General features: G+C 48.3%; 1 protein-coding gene across 1 annotated transcript in view; it reads right to left on the reverse strand.

Annotated features, from left to right (window-relative positions):
* The window catches only part of LOC135909559 (epoxide hydrolase 4-like), a 199,478-nt gene that overhangs the window by 48,253 nt on the left and 137,025 nt on the right, over window positions 1-14,200 (reverse strand). Inside the window, exon 5 of the mRNA XM_070522631.1 lies at window positions 1,729-1,906. Within this exon, the coding sequence (XP_070378732.1) occupies window positions 1,729-1,906 (178 nt within the window). The remainder of the gene's footprint in view (window positions 1-1,728; window positions 1,907-14,200) is intronic.

The following is a 14,200-nucleotide window of genomic DNA, read 5'->3' on the forward strand; positions in this document are numbered from 1 at the left end:
AATGGGAAGAGCCGATATTCTAGTTGACATGAACAGAAAGGATATGGAGTTGGCAGGCCATGTAACGCGTAGGGTAGGTAATTGGTTGACCATTGGAGTTACAGAATGGGTGCCAAGTGAAGGGAAGCGCAGTCGAGGGCATCACAAAACTAAGCGAGGTGATGAAATTAAGAAATTAGCAAGCGCAAATTGGAATCGGCTTGCACAAGGCCGGGCTAATCCGAATTCGCTGGGAGAAACCTTCGCCCTGCATTGCACTTAAAAATAGGCTGGTGATGATGATGATAATGCAGCCCCAGTTACTTGGCATATATAAAAGGTAAACGCCCATAATTTTTCGAGGTGCTAGACCTATAGTCATATAACATTTCACAAGTACGACCAATAAGAGGACCATAAATAGACGTGTTAAAATTGGGCTAATATAGAGATATTTGGTACCTACGCGTCATAAAAGTAGTTAAAATGGGCTAATATAGAGATATTTGGTACCTACGCGTCATAAAAGTAGTTTATATACCATATACGGCGGTCGCTTCATGTATGGACATATTGATAACTGGGCAGAGACAGGTATGAGGTAAATATCGCCCCTCTTACGCCATGTACATATACATCTGCCAGATTCTTAATGTTTCCATATGCGAATTTTTTATATCAGCGCAAAAACGAGCTTTTGGTAAAGGTTTTCTCGCTCGCCATGGTACGTAAACATTTTCATTAGGCTTCAATGCCACCGATCCTACGAGGCGGACGTTCCCTACGGTTATGACGGGATTAATATCTTTGCCTTACATTACAATGTGCTGCGTCATGTCCGTATCTTTTCTGCTGTAGACACTTGCCCCTTTGATGGCGAATATTTACTCGTGTACGGTTTCTCTTCAGTTAGTTAGCTCGGGACTCAGAAAACAAGGCACTGGCTTTCGTGTTGCACAAATTTCGTTTCCTTATCTCTTGCTTGCCGTTTTTGTAAAGCTCCGTGGACCTTTTTGTTTCCATCTTTTGCATCCAATTTATATGTCGCTGCTTCTCTCACTTTCATTTAGGTGGCTGCTAGGTGTCTACTTGTACCTAGTAGGAATTACTTGGTTGCCAACATTCATAACCTTTTTCTCCCCTACATATCCATGCTATTGATATAGAGATGTTTTAAACAAAAGTATAGCCAAGTGATGTGTCCTAGCTCACACCACTTCCCGACCATGTTCCTCGTCTGCTACTGCGCAGCACTATCTCTTAAGCCACTGTTAACAATCAAGATTTTTTTTCGGCAACACAAAGCTCCTATTTGAGCCTGTGTTTAAAGTGAAGGAAATGAACGTGTCCGCAAATTTTTTTATCGTAGATGCAAGAAAGAAGGGAGGAACGGGGGTCGCACATTTAGCATATAGGCATGAACGTTGTTGTTAATATATTATTTGAGTAAAAATTATGTACACTTGAAAGCAAGCGAAACAAAAGCAATGGGCAGGCTGGCGATAGCCACTGGAAGTGGCACAACGCCTGCCCATTCTGTAGAAATAAGTAAACAGAAGCATATAAATCGAAGAAAGGAAAAAGGGAGCTGGAAAAAAAGGAACTGCATAAAAAATCCCAAACAATAACATAAATAATGACAGAATGTGGAGCATGGCCAGTCACAGCAGGTCACGCTACTCAAGGTATGTGAAAATGGAAGAAGTTATGTCCAAGGTTTTGTGAAGCTGAAGAAGATGAATAGCTTACCAGGACATCATCATCTGAATGAGGCTTCGCTGTAGCTGCTTGACAAAGGCTAACGGGTGGTAGCCGTTGATGACGATCATGCGGTGTACTAAGTTCCCGTGCAGTGTAACGAAGCAGAAGCCGATCATGCCTCCCCAGCCATGCCCGACGAAAACCAACTGCCTCGAGTTGTTGGGATCTGCACAACATGGAAGAGAAACTGTGAGGGCTCGACGATGAACAGCAACATTCCGAATGATTTCTAAATGAAGTAGGAAGCCACATTTTTAAGTTATGTAGTTTTACGTGCCAAAACCCCTTTCTGATTATGAGGCACGCCGTAGTGGAGGACTCCGGAAATTTCGACCTCCTCGGGTTCTTTAACGTGCACCTAAATCTACGTACACGGGTGTTTTTCCATTTCACCCCCATCGATATGCGACCGCCGTGGCCGGGATTCGATCCCGCGACCTCATACTCAACAGCCTAACACCATAGCCACTGAGTAACGACGGCGGGTAAACCACATTTTAAAAGACACAGTGATTTGTTCCTCATCGCTCGAGATTTTCTCCCACCGTGTGGTTCAAACCTCCCAGGTATGGTTTCTCCCAGGTGTGAACCATGTGGTTCAAACCTTTTACCCACCAGCAGAAGCTGGAGTCGCGGAGACCCCACATGAGGGCGACACTTACCACATCGGTTACCTATGCATGGCTAGAACACCTCCATAGACCATTCGGAAATACCTGCGCACATTGCTCAGCTCCATCATCCGCAGCCACACACACCTCTAGTGGGCATGTCCTAGTCTATACAGGGCTGCCCACTCTTGAGAGGACAGCGGAGGAGCGAGAGAGGGAGATACGGAGGGGGAAAGGGGTGGCCGGGCACGTAGGTACCGACCCTGTCAAGAGCCACTAGAGTGTACGTGCGGCAAATTTCGAGAATTTTTACATCCTAAAATATCATGATTCACAAGAAGGAAGTTATACGGTTACAAATACTACTAACACGACTGTCAATACAAATATCTGACTGTGAACGCTTAAGGCCTGTGAGAGAACTAGAAATACGTTTTTGTTTACGAGAATGCAAGAAAACACGAAAGCGGAGAATTTGCTAACGAGTTGCAACGCATTATAAACTAACCATGGTGCACTTATCAAGCAGAAGAAAACGCAAAAGTTCAAATATTTATCAGTGCTGACAGCGTCATATCGCAACACGGGACACTTAATCAAAGGCATGACCGTCTAGGTGAATTCAGGACGGTTCACTACCCTAAGCCCAACTAAACAAGATCCGAGGACGCTACTTGCAAACAATGGGCCTTTATCCTAGCACAGCATCAAAGTAACATTCGTTGCTTCGTGGGGCATCCAGCCCTACTGATGTATACAACACCGGAACTAACCTGCTTTTGTATATTTAATCACTTGTACCATTGAAGAAATTTTAGAAATAAGAATATGCTACGGCCGTAATCACGCCAGTTGCACAACGAAGTTAAACAGCAAGCACAGCTATGTTGAAATACCTGCCAACAAAGTGCTCGTGTTGCCTTTTTAGCGGTAACGTTAACATGTAGCACAAGCCTGTCTGTCACACCCACACAGGTGCCGAACTTCGTGGGATAAATCCCCGAGTTTTTTTTTTTTCAATCGGCTGGTTGTTAACAAGTCTAATGTACTAGCTTTTTCGTCCTCAGCAATGACCTAGCTAAATATCTGCCAACTGTAATGAATTATCGAAAAATTACATCCCCGAAAGCTAAATCAACTAATACGCGTCCTAGGTAAATGAGCGAGGTGTTTTTTTTTTCAGCCAATATTAGACTGTATTCTGCTTCCATTTTCTGCGTTTTCCATCACGTCCATCTAATCTTGCGATTTTGGCCCGATGGAAACCTGAAGCAATTGGCAAATACTTTTTTATTGGCAGAAATATCGCGATATAAGAAAGATACGTTGTCTAACTTGTGTTTCCTATACTTTCAAAGCGGAATGACCGGCATTTGTAGCTTTAAGAAAAATAACAGCACATGAAGACATTGCGCACAGCGTGGAAGATCAAAACTTCTTTTTAAGATTTAAAATTAAAATTGAATAAATTCTGGGGTTTAACATGCCTTTCATCATCATCATCAGCAGCAGCAGCAGCAGCAGCAGCAGCCTGGTTACGCCCACTGCAGGGCAAACGCCTCGCCCATACTTCTCCAACAACCCCGGTTATGTACTAATCGCCGCCATGTCGTCCCTGCAAACTTCCGCCCATCTCATCCGCCCACCTAACTTTCTGCCGCCCCCTGCTACGCTTCCCTTCCCTTGGAATCCAGTCCGTAACCCTTAATGATCATCGGTTATCTTCCCTCCTCATTAGATGTCCTGCCCATGCCCATTTCTTTTTCTTGATTTCAACTAAGATATCATAAACTCGCGTTTCTTCCCTCACCAAATCTGCTGTTTTCTTATCCCTTAACGTTAGACCAACCATTCTTTTTTTCCATAGCTCGTTGCGTCGTTCTCAATTTAAGTAGAACCCTTTTCCTAAGCCTCCAGGTTTCTGCCCCGTAGGTGAGTACTGGTAAGACATAGCTATTATACACTTTTCTCTTGAGGGATAATGGCAACCTGCTGTTCACGATCTGAGAATGCCTGCCAAACGCACCCCAGCCCATTCTTATTCTTCTGATTATTTCCATCTCATGATCTGGATCCGCCGTCACTTCTTGCCCTAAGTAGATGTATTCGCTTACCACTTCCAGTGCCTCGCTACCTATTGTAAATTGCTGTTCTCTTCCGAGACTGCTAAACGTTACTTTAGTTTTCTGCGGATTAATTTTTAGACCCACCCTTCTGCTTTGCCTCTCCAAGTCAGTGAGTGTGCATTGCAGTTGGTCCCCTGAGTTACTAAGCAAGTCAATATCATCAGCGAATCACAAGTTACTAAGGTATTCTCCATTAACTTTTATCCTCAATTCTTCCCAATCCAGGTCTCTGAATACCTCCTGTAAACACGCTGTGAATAGCATTCGAGAGATCGTATCTCCCTGCCTGACGCCTGTCTTTATTGGGATTTTGTTGCTTTCTTTGTGGAGGACTATAGTATCTGTGGAGCCGCTATAGATATCTTTCAGTATTTTTACATACGGCTCGTCTACACCCTGATTCCGTAATGCCTCCGTGACTTCTAAGGTTTCGACAGAATCAAACGCTTTCTCGTAATCAATGAAAGCTATATATAAGGGTTGGTTATATTCCGCACATTTCTCTATCACCTGATTTATCGTGTGAATATGGTCTATTGTTGAGTAGCCTTTACGGAATTATGTCTGGTCCTTTGCTTGACAGAAGTCTAAGGTGTCCCTGATTCTATTTGCGATTACCTTAGTAAATACTTTGTAGGCAACTGACAGCAAGCTGATCGGTCTATAATTTTTCAAGTCTTAGGCGTCCTCTTGCTTATGGATTAAGATTAAGTTAGCGTTCCTCCAAGATTCCGGTACGCTCGAGGTCACGAGGCATTGCGTATACAGGGTGGCCAGTTTCTCTAGAACAATCTTCCCACCATCCTTCAAGAAATCTGCTGTTACCTGATCCTCCCCAGCTGCCTTCCCCCTTTGCATATCTCCCAAGGCTTTCTTTACTTCTGGCGTTACCTGTGGGATTTCGAATTCCTCTAGGCTATTCTCTCTTCCACTATCGTCGTGGGTGCCACTGGTACTGTATAAATCTCTATAGAACTCCTCAGCCACTTGAACTATCTCGTCCATATTAGTAATGATATTGCCGGCTTTGTCTCTTAACGCATACATCTGATTCTTGCCAATTCCTAATTTCTTCTTCACTGTTTTTAGGCTTCCTCCGTTCCTGAGAGCATGTTCAATTCTATCTATATTATACTTCCTTATGTCAGCTGTCTTACGCTTGTTGATTAACTTCGAAAGTTCTGCCAGTTCTATTCTAGCTGTAGGGTTAGAGGCTTTCATAAATTGGCGTTTCTTACTCAGATCTTTCGCCTCCTGCGATAGCTTACTGGTATCCTGTCTAACGGAGTTACCGCCGACTTCTATTGCACACTCCTTAATGATGCCCACAAGATTCTCTTTCATTGCTTCAACACTAGGGTCCTCTTCCTGAGTTAAAGCCGAATACCTGTTCTGTAGCTTGATCTGGAATTCCTGTATTTTCCCTCTTACCGCTAACCCATTGATCGGCTTCTTATGTGCCAGTTTCTTCCGTTACCTCCTCAGGTCTAGGTTAATTCGAGTTCTTATCATCATATGGTGACTGCAGCGCACCTTGCTGAGCACGTCCATATCTTGTATGACGCCAGGGTTAGTGCAGAGTATGAAGTCTATTTCATTTCTAGTCTCGCCATTCGGGCTCCTCCACGTCCACTTTCGGCTATCCCGCTTGCAGAAGAAGGTATTCATTATCCGCATATTATTGTGTTCTGCAAACTCTACAAATAACTCTACCCTACTATTCCTAGAGCCTATGCCATATTCCCCCGCTGACTTGTCTGCAGCCTCCTTCTTGCCTACCTTGGCATTGAAGTCGCCCATCAGTATAGTGTATTTTGTTTTCACTCTACCCATCGCCGATTCAACGTGCCTTTACCAGCACTCGATTTCAAGCATGCTGTAGTTTGCGGCTACGGATTAATTTTGACCACATGGGGTTCTTTAACGTGCACCTAAATCTAGGCACACGGGTGTTTGCGCATTCCACACCCTTGGAAATGCGTCCGCAACTGTCAGGATCTTCAATTCGTGACTCGGAGATCGGCAGCGCTACGCCATAGTCACCAGAATACCGCGAGTGGTAATAATTTCCAGGGTACGTCTACCACGCGAAATATGTTTTCGTGGTTTCTACACTGCCGACGGGATGTCTATCTATAGCCATATGTACGCGTAGTGTGAGCGAACACGAAATGTTCAGGAAGCAAAGACTGCATGAGCAGAGTTGTAGAGGACAACTGCGATTCATCGTTTGCCCTCGTTTTATGCGATAGAAAATATATGGACACTAGAGGCACGTTGCCGCCGGCGGCGTCCCCACCGCAGTGCTGTTATGGTATCTACGGCGCCCACGCGGCCCGCCCGCAAAATGTTAGAAGGCGTCCAGGACAAGCTGCGTATGGGCACCTCCAAAAATGTTGAAGGCCAGCGGGACGTGGCCTCGTCCTCCGCTCTGCGCAGCCCTGCGGCTCTGCAGTGGTGCCAGGCCAGCGTTCTGCCTCCGAATCCTGCAACGAGCGCTGTTCTTTGCAGACTATAAGCGTTTCTGCCATGTGGCCGTTTCTGCCATGTGTTTACAGTCGCCTGATGAGCTGTACACTTCACACTAGACAAGCTGACGTTTGTTTGGATTACGAGTGTGAAAGCGGAAAGCAAAGTGCCGTGTTAGAAGGGTGGGAAGCCCATCACGTGGTAGTAGAAGGGTAGAGCTAGCTTAGAAGAATGTTGATATATATATATATATATATATATATATATATATATATATATATATATATATATATATATATATATATATATATATATATATATATATATCTATATATATATATATATATATATATATTGCTGCGGAACAGTATTTGCGATGACAAAAAGCGAGCAGGATGAAGACGACGACGACGATTAGAGGCTAGCGCAGGCTGTTGCCTCTTGGCCAAGTGCGGTGTATTTCCTTGTGAATATACTTGTATATAGCTTTTCGTCTGCGTCTTCCTACGTAACATATATGGTGGAGGTTGACGTACCCTGTACCTCGTCACGGAGCTTCGCAGTGGACGGTACGTCGAGCCTTCCTTCATGGTTCCCGGCGACAACTAATCGACTCCACCGGCTCCGAAACCTGCTGCCACTACGACCTACATCCCTCTCCCCGGTCTCCGTGACCCTGGCGTATTCTCAGCCAAAGATGTGCAAGACGTCGAGGACTGCATGAGCCTGTACGAACACGTCAGCCACAATAACCGGTGGGACCCAATAATCATGCTCGCCAAAGTAGTCTTTTACCTTGGTGGCACACGTCGAGTTTGGTTTCGGACGGACGAAGATGAGCTCACCAGTTGGGATGGCTTAATCACCAGTTGGGATCGCTTAAGCAAACGCTCCGAGACTTGTTCGGCAACCACTATGGTCATGAACTTGCCGCGCAGAAGGCGCTTTCCGGCCGTGTGAAGACGTCAACAGAGCCCTACGTCACGTACATTAAGGACGTCTTGGCTCTGTGCCGCAAACTTGACGCACACATGACTGATTCAAAGGCATTGCCGAAGGCGCCTTCAACATGCTCGTTTTCAACAACGTGGCGACGGTGGATGCAGTTATAAAAGAGTGCCGCCGCCTGGAACTCGCTAAAAGCCGACGTATCGACCAGTAGTTTGCCCGTCTGCCCAATACCCCAGCGACGTCTTTCTGTGCCAACACTTCTCATCCCAACAACACTGGCGATGTTACCAGAATCGTCCGGCGTGAGATCTAGGCCGCCTATCCGGCTGCCTTCGACTCCAGCCCCTCCAACGCACCTGCAGTCACGATTTCCATGATCCATGGAGTTGTCCGCCAGCAGTTCGCAAACATGGGTCTTCACACCATCTGCTCGGCCCATCGCCCTGATACCTGCCCGGCTTCGATTCTGCACCGTCCCGCATCTTCTTACCCACCACGTTTCCGCAATCCATCTGAATGGCGCACTGCTGACGACAAGCCCACTTGTTTTCTCTGCCATCGAATCGGGCACATTTCTCGGCACGGTCGCAGTCACTGGAGTTCCCCGACCCGGTCTACTTATACTGACTGCTCTCGCCCCCCCCCCCCCCCAGGTCGCCCTTCTCGTCCCTTGCAGCCCGCTCCGATAATGCCGCCACTGAGTTTCCTGCGCCGAACCGCCCCTATTCTCCTTCGCCTTCGCCCCAACGACGACAGTGTCGCTCCCCCCAACCCCGTCGCTCCTATTCGCCGACTCCCTTCGGACGCCGCTCCCAGCCGGAAAAATATATGATGCAGCGCCTCGAGGTGACGCTGCATTGCTCCCTACGCCACTAAATCCTCTATTGACGTTGCCCACTCATGTGAACCTTCCTGACGTGCAAGTCGCGTGCAAGTTTGCAAGTGTCGACGGTGTTTCTGTATCTGCTCTTATAGACACTGGGGCGCATTTGTCGGTGATGAGCGCTGACCTTCGTAACCGGATGAGGAAAATAATCACGCCCGCCACGACGCCTGTTGTCCGTGTCGCCGATGGCGGAACAGCCCCCGTAATTGGTATGTGCGCCGCCCGGGTCTCCCTCGCCGATCGCTCCACTATCGTGCTATTCACAGTCATCGCCCACTGTCCCCACGACATCATCCTTGGCTTAGACTTCCTCTACGTATATTCTGCTCTCATAGATTGTTCCGCCAGTACTCTCCGCCTTGAACTGCCCGTTCTTGATCCCGCTGAACCACACCTCAGTCGCCTCAGTTCCGCCTACTTCGTTCGCGTGCCACCTTCGGCATTGACTTACGTTGACTTCGTGTAATCGCCACCAGTCCCCGACGATCACTACATCGCGGCTCCTATGCGAGACGTCCTCCTTACACACGGGCTCACAGTACCTCATACACTTTTATATATTACGGCGAATTGCGTCTGCCTGCCAGTGGTCAATTTTGGCTTGACGACCCAAGTGCTGTCATGCGGGATGTCTCTAGCTGGCCCAGCTTTGCTCATTCGAGGATCACTCAGTAGCATCTATTGCAGTGGACGACAGTTCATCCGAACCTCCTCTACCATCGCAGTCGGCAACTTGTACCATGGCCGACTTACACAAAATGATTGCGCCCGCCATGCCGTCCAAGCACGCTCGTGAGCTCTACCGCATTCTGTTTTCTTACCACGATATTTTTTACTTTAACGACCGTCCTTTGGCCCAAGCTACGGCTCTTAAACATTGCATTATTACCGGCGATGCCCCTCCTATTCATTGCCGCCCCTATCCAGCGTCACCGGCTGAGCGGCAAGTTATTCACGCAGAAGTTCGCAAAATGCTTGCCAAGAACATTATCGAACCGCCATGCAGTCCATGGGCGTCACCTGTCGTACTGGTAAAACCGAAGGATGGGTCATGGCGCTTTTGCATGGATTATCGGCACCTTAACAGGGTTACTAAGAGGGACGTGTATCCCCTACCTCGAATTGATGACGCCCTTGACTGCCTCCAGGGTGCTCGCTACTTCACCTCTATTGACCTTCGCTCCGGCTACTGGGAGATTGCCATGGACGATCTCGACCGCGAGAAGACTGCTTTTGTAACACCTCACGGTCTTTATCGATTCAAAGTGATGCCACTCGGTCTATGTAACACTCCTGCCAATTTTGAAAGCATGATGGACTTTCTTCTTCACGGTTTCAAATGGTCCACGTGCCTGTGCTACTTGGACGACGTTATAGCATTCTCCCCAACGTTCGCTACGCACCTCGAGCGCCTGTCGGCACTCCTGAACGTTTTTCGTCGAGCCGGTCTGCAACTGAACGCATCGAAGTGCCAATTCGGCTGTCGCCAGATTACCGTCCTTGGGAACCTCGTTGATGCGAACGGAGTGCAACCAGACCCAGGCAAGATCCATGCTGTTACGCACTTCCCTGTTCCCAAGTGTGTCAAGGGTGTGCGCAGCTTCATCGGCCTTTGTTCGTAGTTCCGCCGTTTCGTGAAAAATTTCGCGGCCATAGCACGACCACTAACCGAACTTTTGAAAAAAGACGCCCCTATCCAGTGGGGCGATAACGAGGCCTCTGCATTCTCGCTTCTAATCGACCTTCTCACAACGCCTTCCGATCTGGCCCATTTCGATCAGTCTACGCCTACCGTACTGATACCAGCGGTCACGGGATTGGTGCAGTACTGGCACAGCGCCAGCGCGGCAACAACATTGTTATCGCTTACGCCAACAGGCTCCTCTCACCCTCGGAGCGCAACTATTCCATCCCTCAGCGTGAGTGTCTGGCCCTAGTTTGGGTGGTTGTGAAGTTCCGCCCATACTTATGTGGCCGACCCTTTTCCCTTGTCACAGACGATCATGCGCTTTGCTGGTCATGCTGACTGAAATATCCTACAAGAAGACTTAGTCGCTAGGCCTTACGCCTCCAAGAATATTCGTACTCTGTTACCTACAAATCTGGCCAACTACACAAGGACGCTCACTGCCTGTCTCCCTACCCGGCAGACGAGCCTGACGACGCCGACAGTAGTACCGCCAACGGCATTTTCTCTGTGTCTGCCTTCGCTAACATCGCCGATGAGCAGTACCGAGACCTATCGCTGATGAGCACTCATCGAGCGTCTGCGCTCCACCCCTACAGACGCATCCGTTCGCCGAAATGTCCTCCAGGGCGGCATTCTGTACCGAAGGTACTTCCTTCCTGATGGATGTGATCTTCTTGTCGGGCCAAAACATCTACGACAGACTGTGCTCTTTGAGCTGTTTGACGCACCCACTGCAGGACATCTTATGGTAACCCACTCTTACGACCGCGTCTGCCACCGCTTCTATTGGCCTGGTCTCGCTCGCTCCGTCCGATGCTATGTTGCTGACTGTGATCCGTGCCAGCGTCGGAAAACACTTCAGGTGCTACCTGCTGGTCATCTATAGCCGATCACCGTCCCTGTGGAACAATTTCTTCGTGTCGGATTAGACCTCCTCGGTCCCTTTCCCACGTCATCCTCTGGGAACAAATGGGTAGCCGTCGCAACTGATTACGCCACTTGATACGCTATCACGCGGCGGGCTCTCCCTACCAGTTGCGCCACTGATGTCGCAGACGTTCTCTTGCGTGACATTATCTTGATTCATGGCAGCCCGCGACAGCTGCGCACTGACCATGGTCGTAACTTCCTTTCGAAAGTTATCGCCGGCATTGTGCGGCTCCATTCAACACAAGCTGACTACCTCATACCATCCTCAAACCAATGGCCTGATGGAGTGGTTAAACCATACTCTTACATATATGCTGTCCAAGTACGTTTTCAACGACCACCACGACTCGGACATTGCCCTTCCTTACGTCACATTTGCATATAATTCTTTCCGGCATGACACCGCCGGCTTTTCTCCATTTTATCTACTGTACGGTCGCGAACCGACATTGCCCCTTGGCACGGCACTTCCTCCTGTTGCGATCTCAACAAGCGAGTATGCGCGTGATGCCATCGTCCTCGGCGACCATGCACGCCAGCTTGCCCCTACTCGACTGAGGGCCTCGCAAACCACTCAGCAGCGTCAGTACAACGCCCGCCACCGTGACGTATAGTTTTCGCCTGGTGCGCTCGTGCTTCTGTGGTCGCCCTCATGTCACGTCGGACTTTCAGAGAAGCTCCTTTCGCGATACGCAGGGCCCTACCGCGTGCTGCGCCAGGTTACGCCTGTGACGCACGAAATCGCTCCTGTGCGTTTAATCTCGTCCTCTACTCTGGCATCCAGTGATGTTGCGCACGTCAGTAGGCTCAAGACCTACTATACTGCTTCTGAGTTCGGCGTTTAGTCGCCCCGGCATGGCGCTTGTGCCGCCGCGTGTAGTGCTACAGAACAGTATTTGCTATGACAAAGAGGCGAGCAGGGTGAAGACGACGACGACGATTAGAGGCTAGCATGGGCTGCTGTCTGCGCCTTCCTGCGTAACAATATATATATAACAGTGGAAATGGCAGTGGTGCGCTCCGGACCACCGTCATCATATGCACTTCGCTCCTCGAAGACCCAGGATGTCTGGCGAGTGATCTCCGTAACAACACTTTCCAACGTGGTCAACACGATTTCAATCATGGATCCCGGACCTCAGTGACCTACGACGTAATGTGAACGCATGTTTTCTCGCATTTACCGCTAGGCTGCCACTGAATTTGTTGCCTAACACCTCCTTCCCCGTCGGCGTGCGATGCTCGTCGCCACACCAGCGTTTGGACACATCTAGCAGCTCAGTCCTGTCCACATGGCCTCTCTACTCCCGACAATTTTTCCGCTCAACACAATAATCAGCGATCATGTGCCCAGCAATCCTGACCCAACGGTGGCCACGGTGTTGTGTTCTACGTAGCTGTTCGTGTTGCACAGCAGCACTTGCACGCGTTATGTCGAGCTAACTTGTTGCCCCCGCGTATTCTGAGCGCAGCTCTTAGGCACCCGTTCTTGGGTTGAGCGTCCCCATGCCTCGGCGTAACCACGTCAAATCATCTTCAAACCATCTACACGTCAAACCATCTTCTCACTGACAATATAATTGGTTGCGCCGTAACAATATTGATAGGGTAGGGGAAAGGTGTGTTAGCAATCCATCTGTCGCTCCTAGTAATAACGAGTTGAGATATTTGCAAGAAAGTGTATCACGGTAGGTTGTTGTTAAGTTTGTTGAGGAAAGTCTTCTATTTGTTTTTGTTTTTGGTTTGTTATGACGCACTGGTTTGCTCCCTGGGATGACGTACTGGTTTATTCCACGTGTGGTTCGACACGTCACCAGGATGTTTCCTGTTGCGCTTGTACAGTCGCCGCGCTGTTGCCGCCCTGTCGGCACGTGTTTATAAGCGCGATTTTCCTCGAAGTCAACCAGTTGTGAGTCAGCGCCAGTGTCGTGTTGTTCTTTGCCTAAGTCCTTGCCCGTGTAGCGCTGTTACTTTTCAGAACAGGAATTACCACCAAGTCGCCCATGTTTCCCTTCTAATACCTTGTTTTGGTTTCCAACTTTGTTCACCTCATCCTCCATTCTGTGTGCACGCTTTTCAAGTGCATATACTTGCGCGCTTTAGCCGCCCATATATTTGGTCCCTGTTTCTGAATCATTCTTCAAAACTAATTTTGCTCTGCGCTTCTCTGACTTAAAAACAGGTCAAACCCATGTAACCCTGCACTCCCTCATTTGCGGTTTCACCATGGCCTCCCAATGCGAACCGGCTCACCAATCTTTGGTTAATTTGCAATCCCGACAAGATAACAGATTTTACGCACGCAAGGGCAGTTGAGAACGTTCGTGCTGGCACCATTACTCCTTTCCAGATTCCACGCACCACCTTAGATTTATTATGGCCGCAAAGTGCTGTATTCTTCGTTATTGCTGCATTTCGCTTGGGCTTAATTTTCAGATTATCTTCGTGAGTGCTTGAGTAAGTCTTTCCCCAGCTTATGTATACGTAGACGTATTTATATCGCTTGACTATGGATACGACTTGCTGCTGAATCGACACCACGTAATTACTAGTACCTTCATTAGCGATCCTAATTCCTGATTTCTGTGTTCTAAACGTAAGGCCTTTATTTGTCGCTGCGTTTCCACACATATTCGCAAGTATGTCTACATATCTTCCATTTTCCGCTAGTACCACTATTTCGTCGGCATACGTCAGCTCGGTGATGTTATGTTTCACCATTTGTCCATTGTGCATGCAGGATAAATCGAACCCCAGTTCACTGTTTTCCAGGCCTTTCTTTATGTCCTCAACAAAA

This window comes from Dermacentor albipictus, chromosome 7 (assembly GCF_038994185.2).
Source record: "Dermacentor albipictus isolate Rhodes 1998 colony chromosome 7, USDA_Dalb.pri_finalv2, whole genome shotgun sequence".
NCBI classification, from domain to species: domain Eukaryota; kingdom Metazoa; phylum Arthropoda; class Arachnida; order Ixodida; family Ixodidae; genus Dermacentor; species Dermacentor albipictus.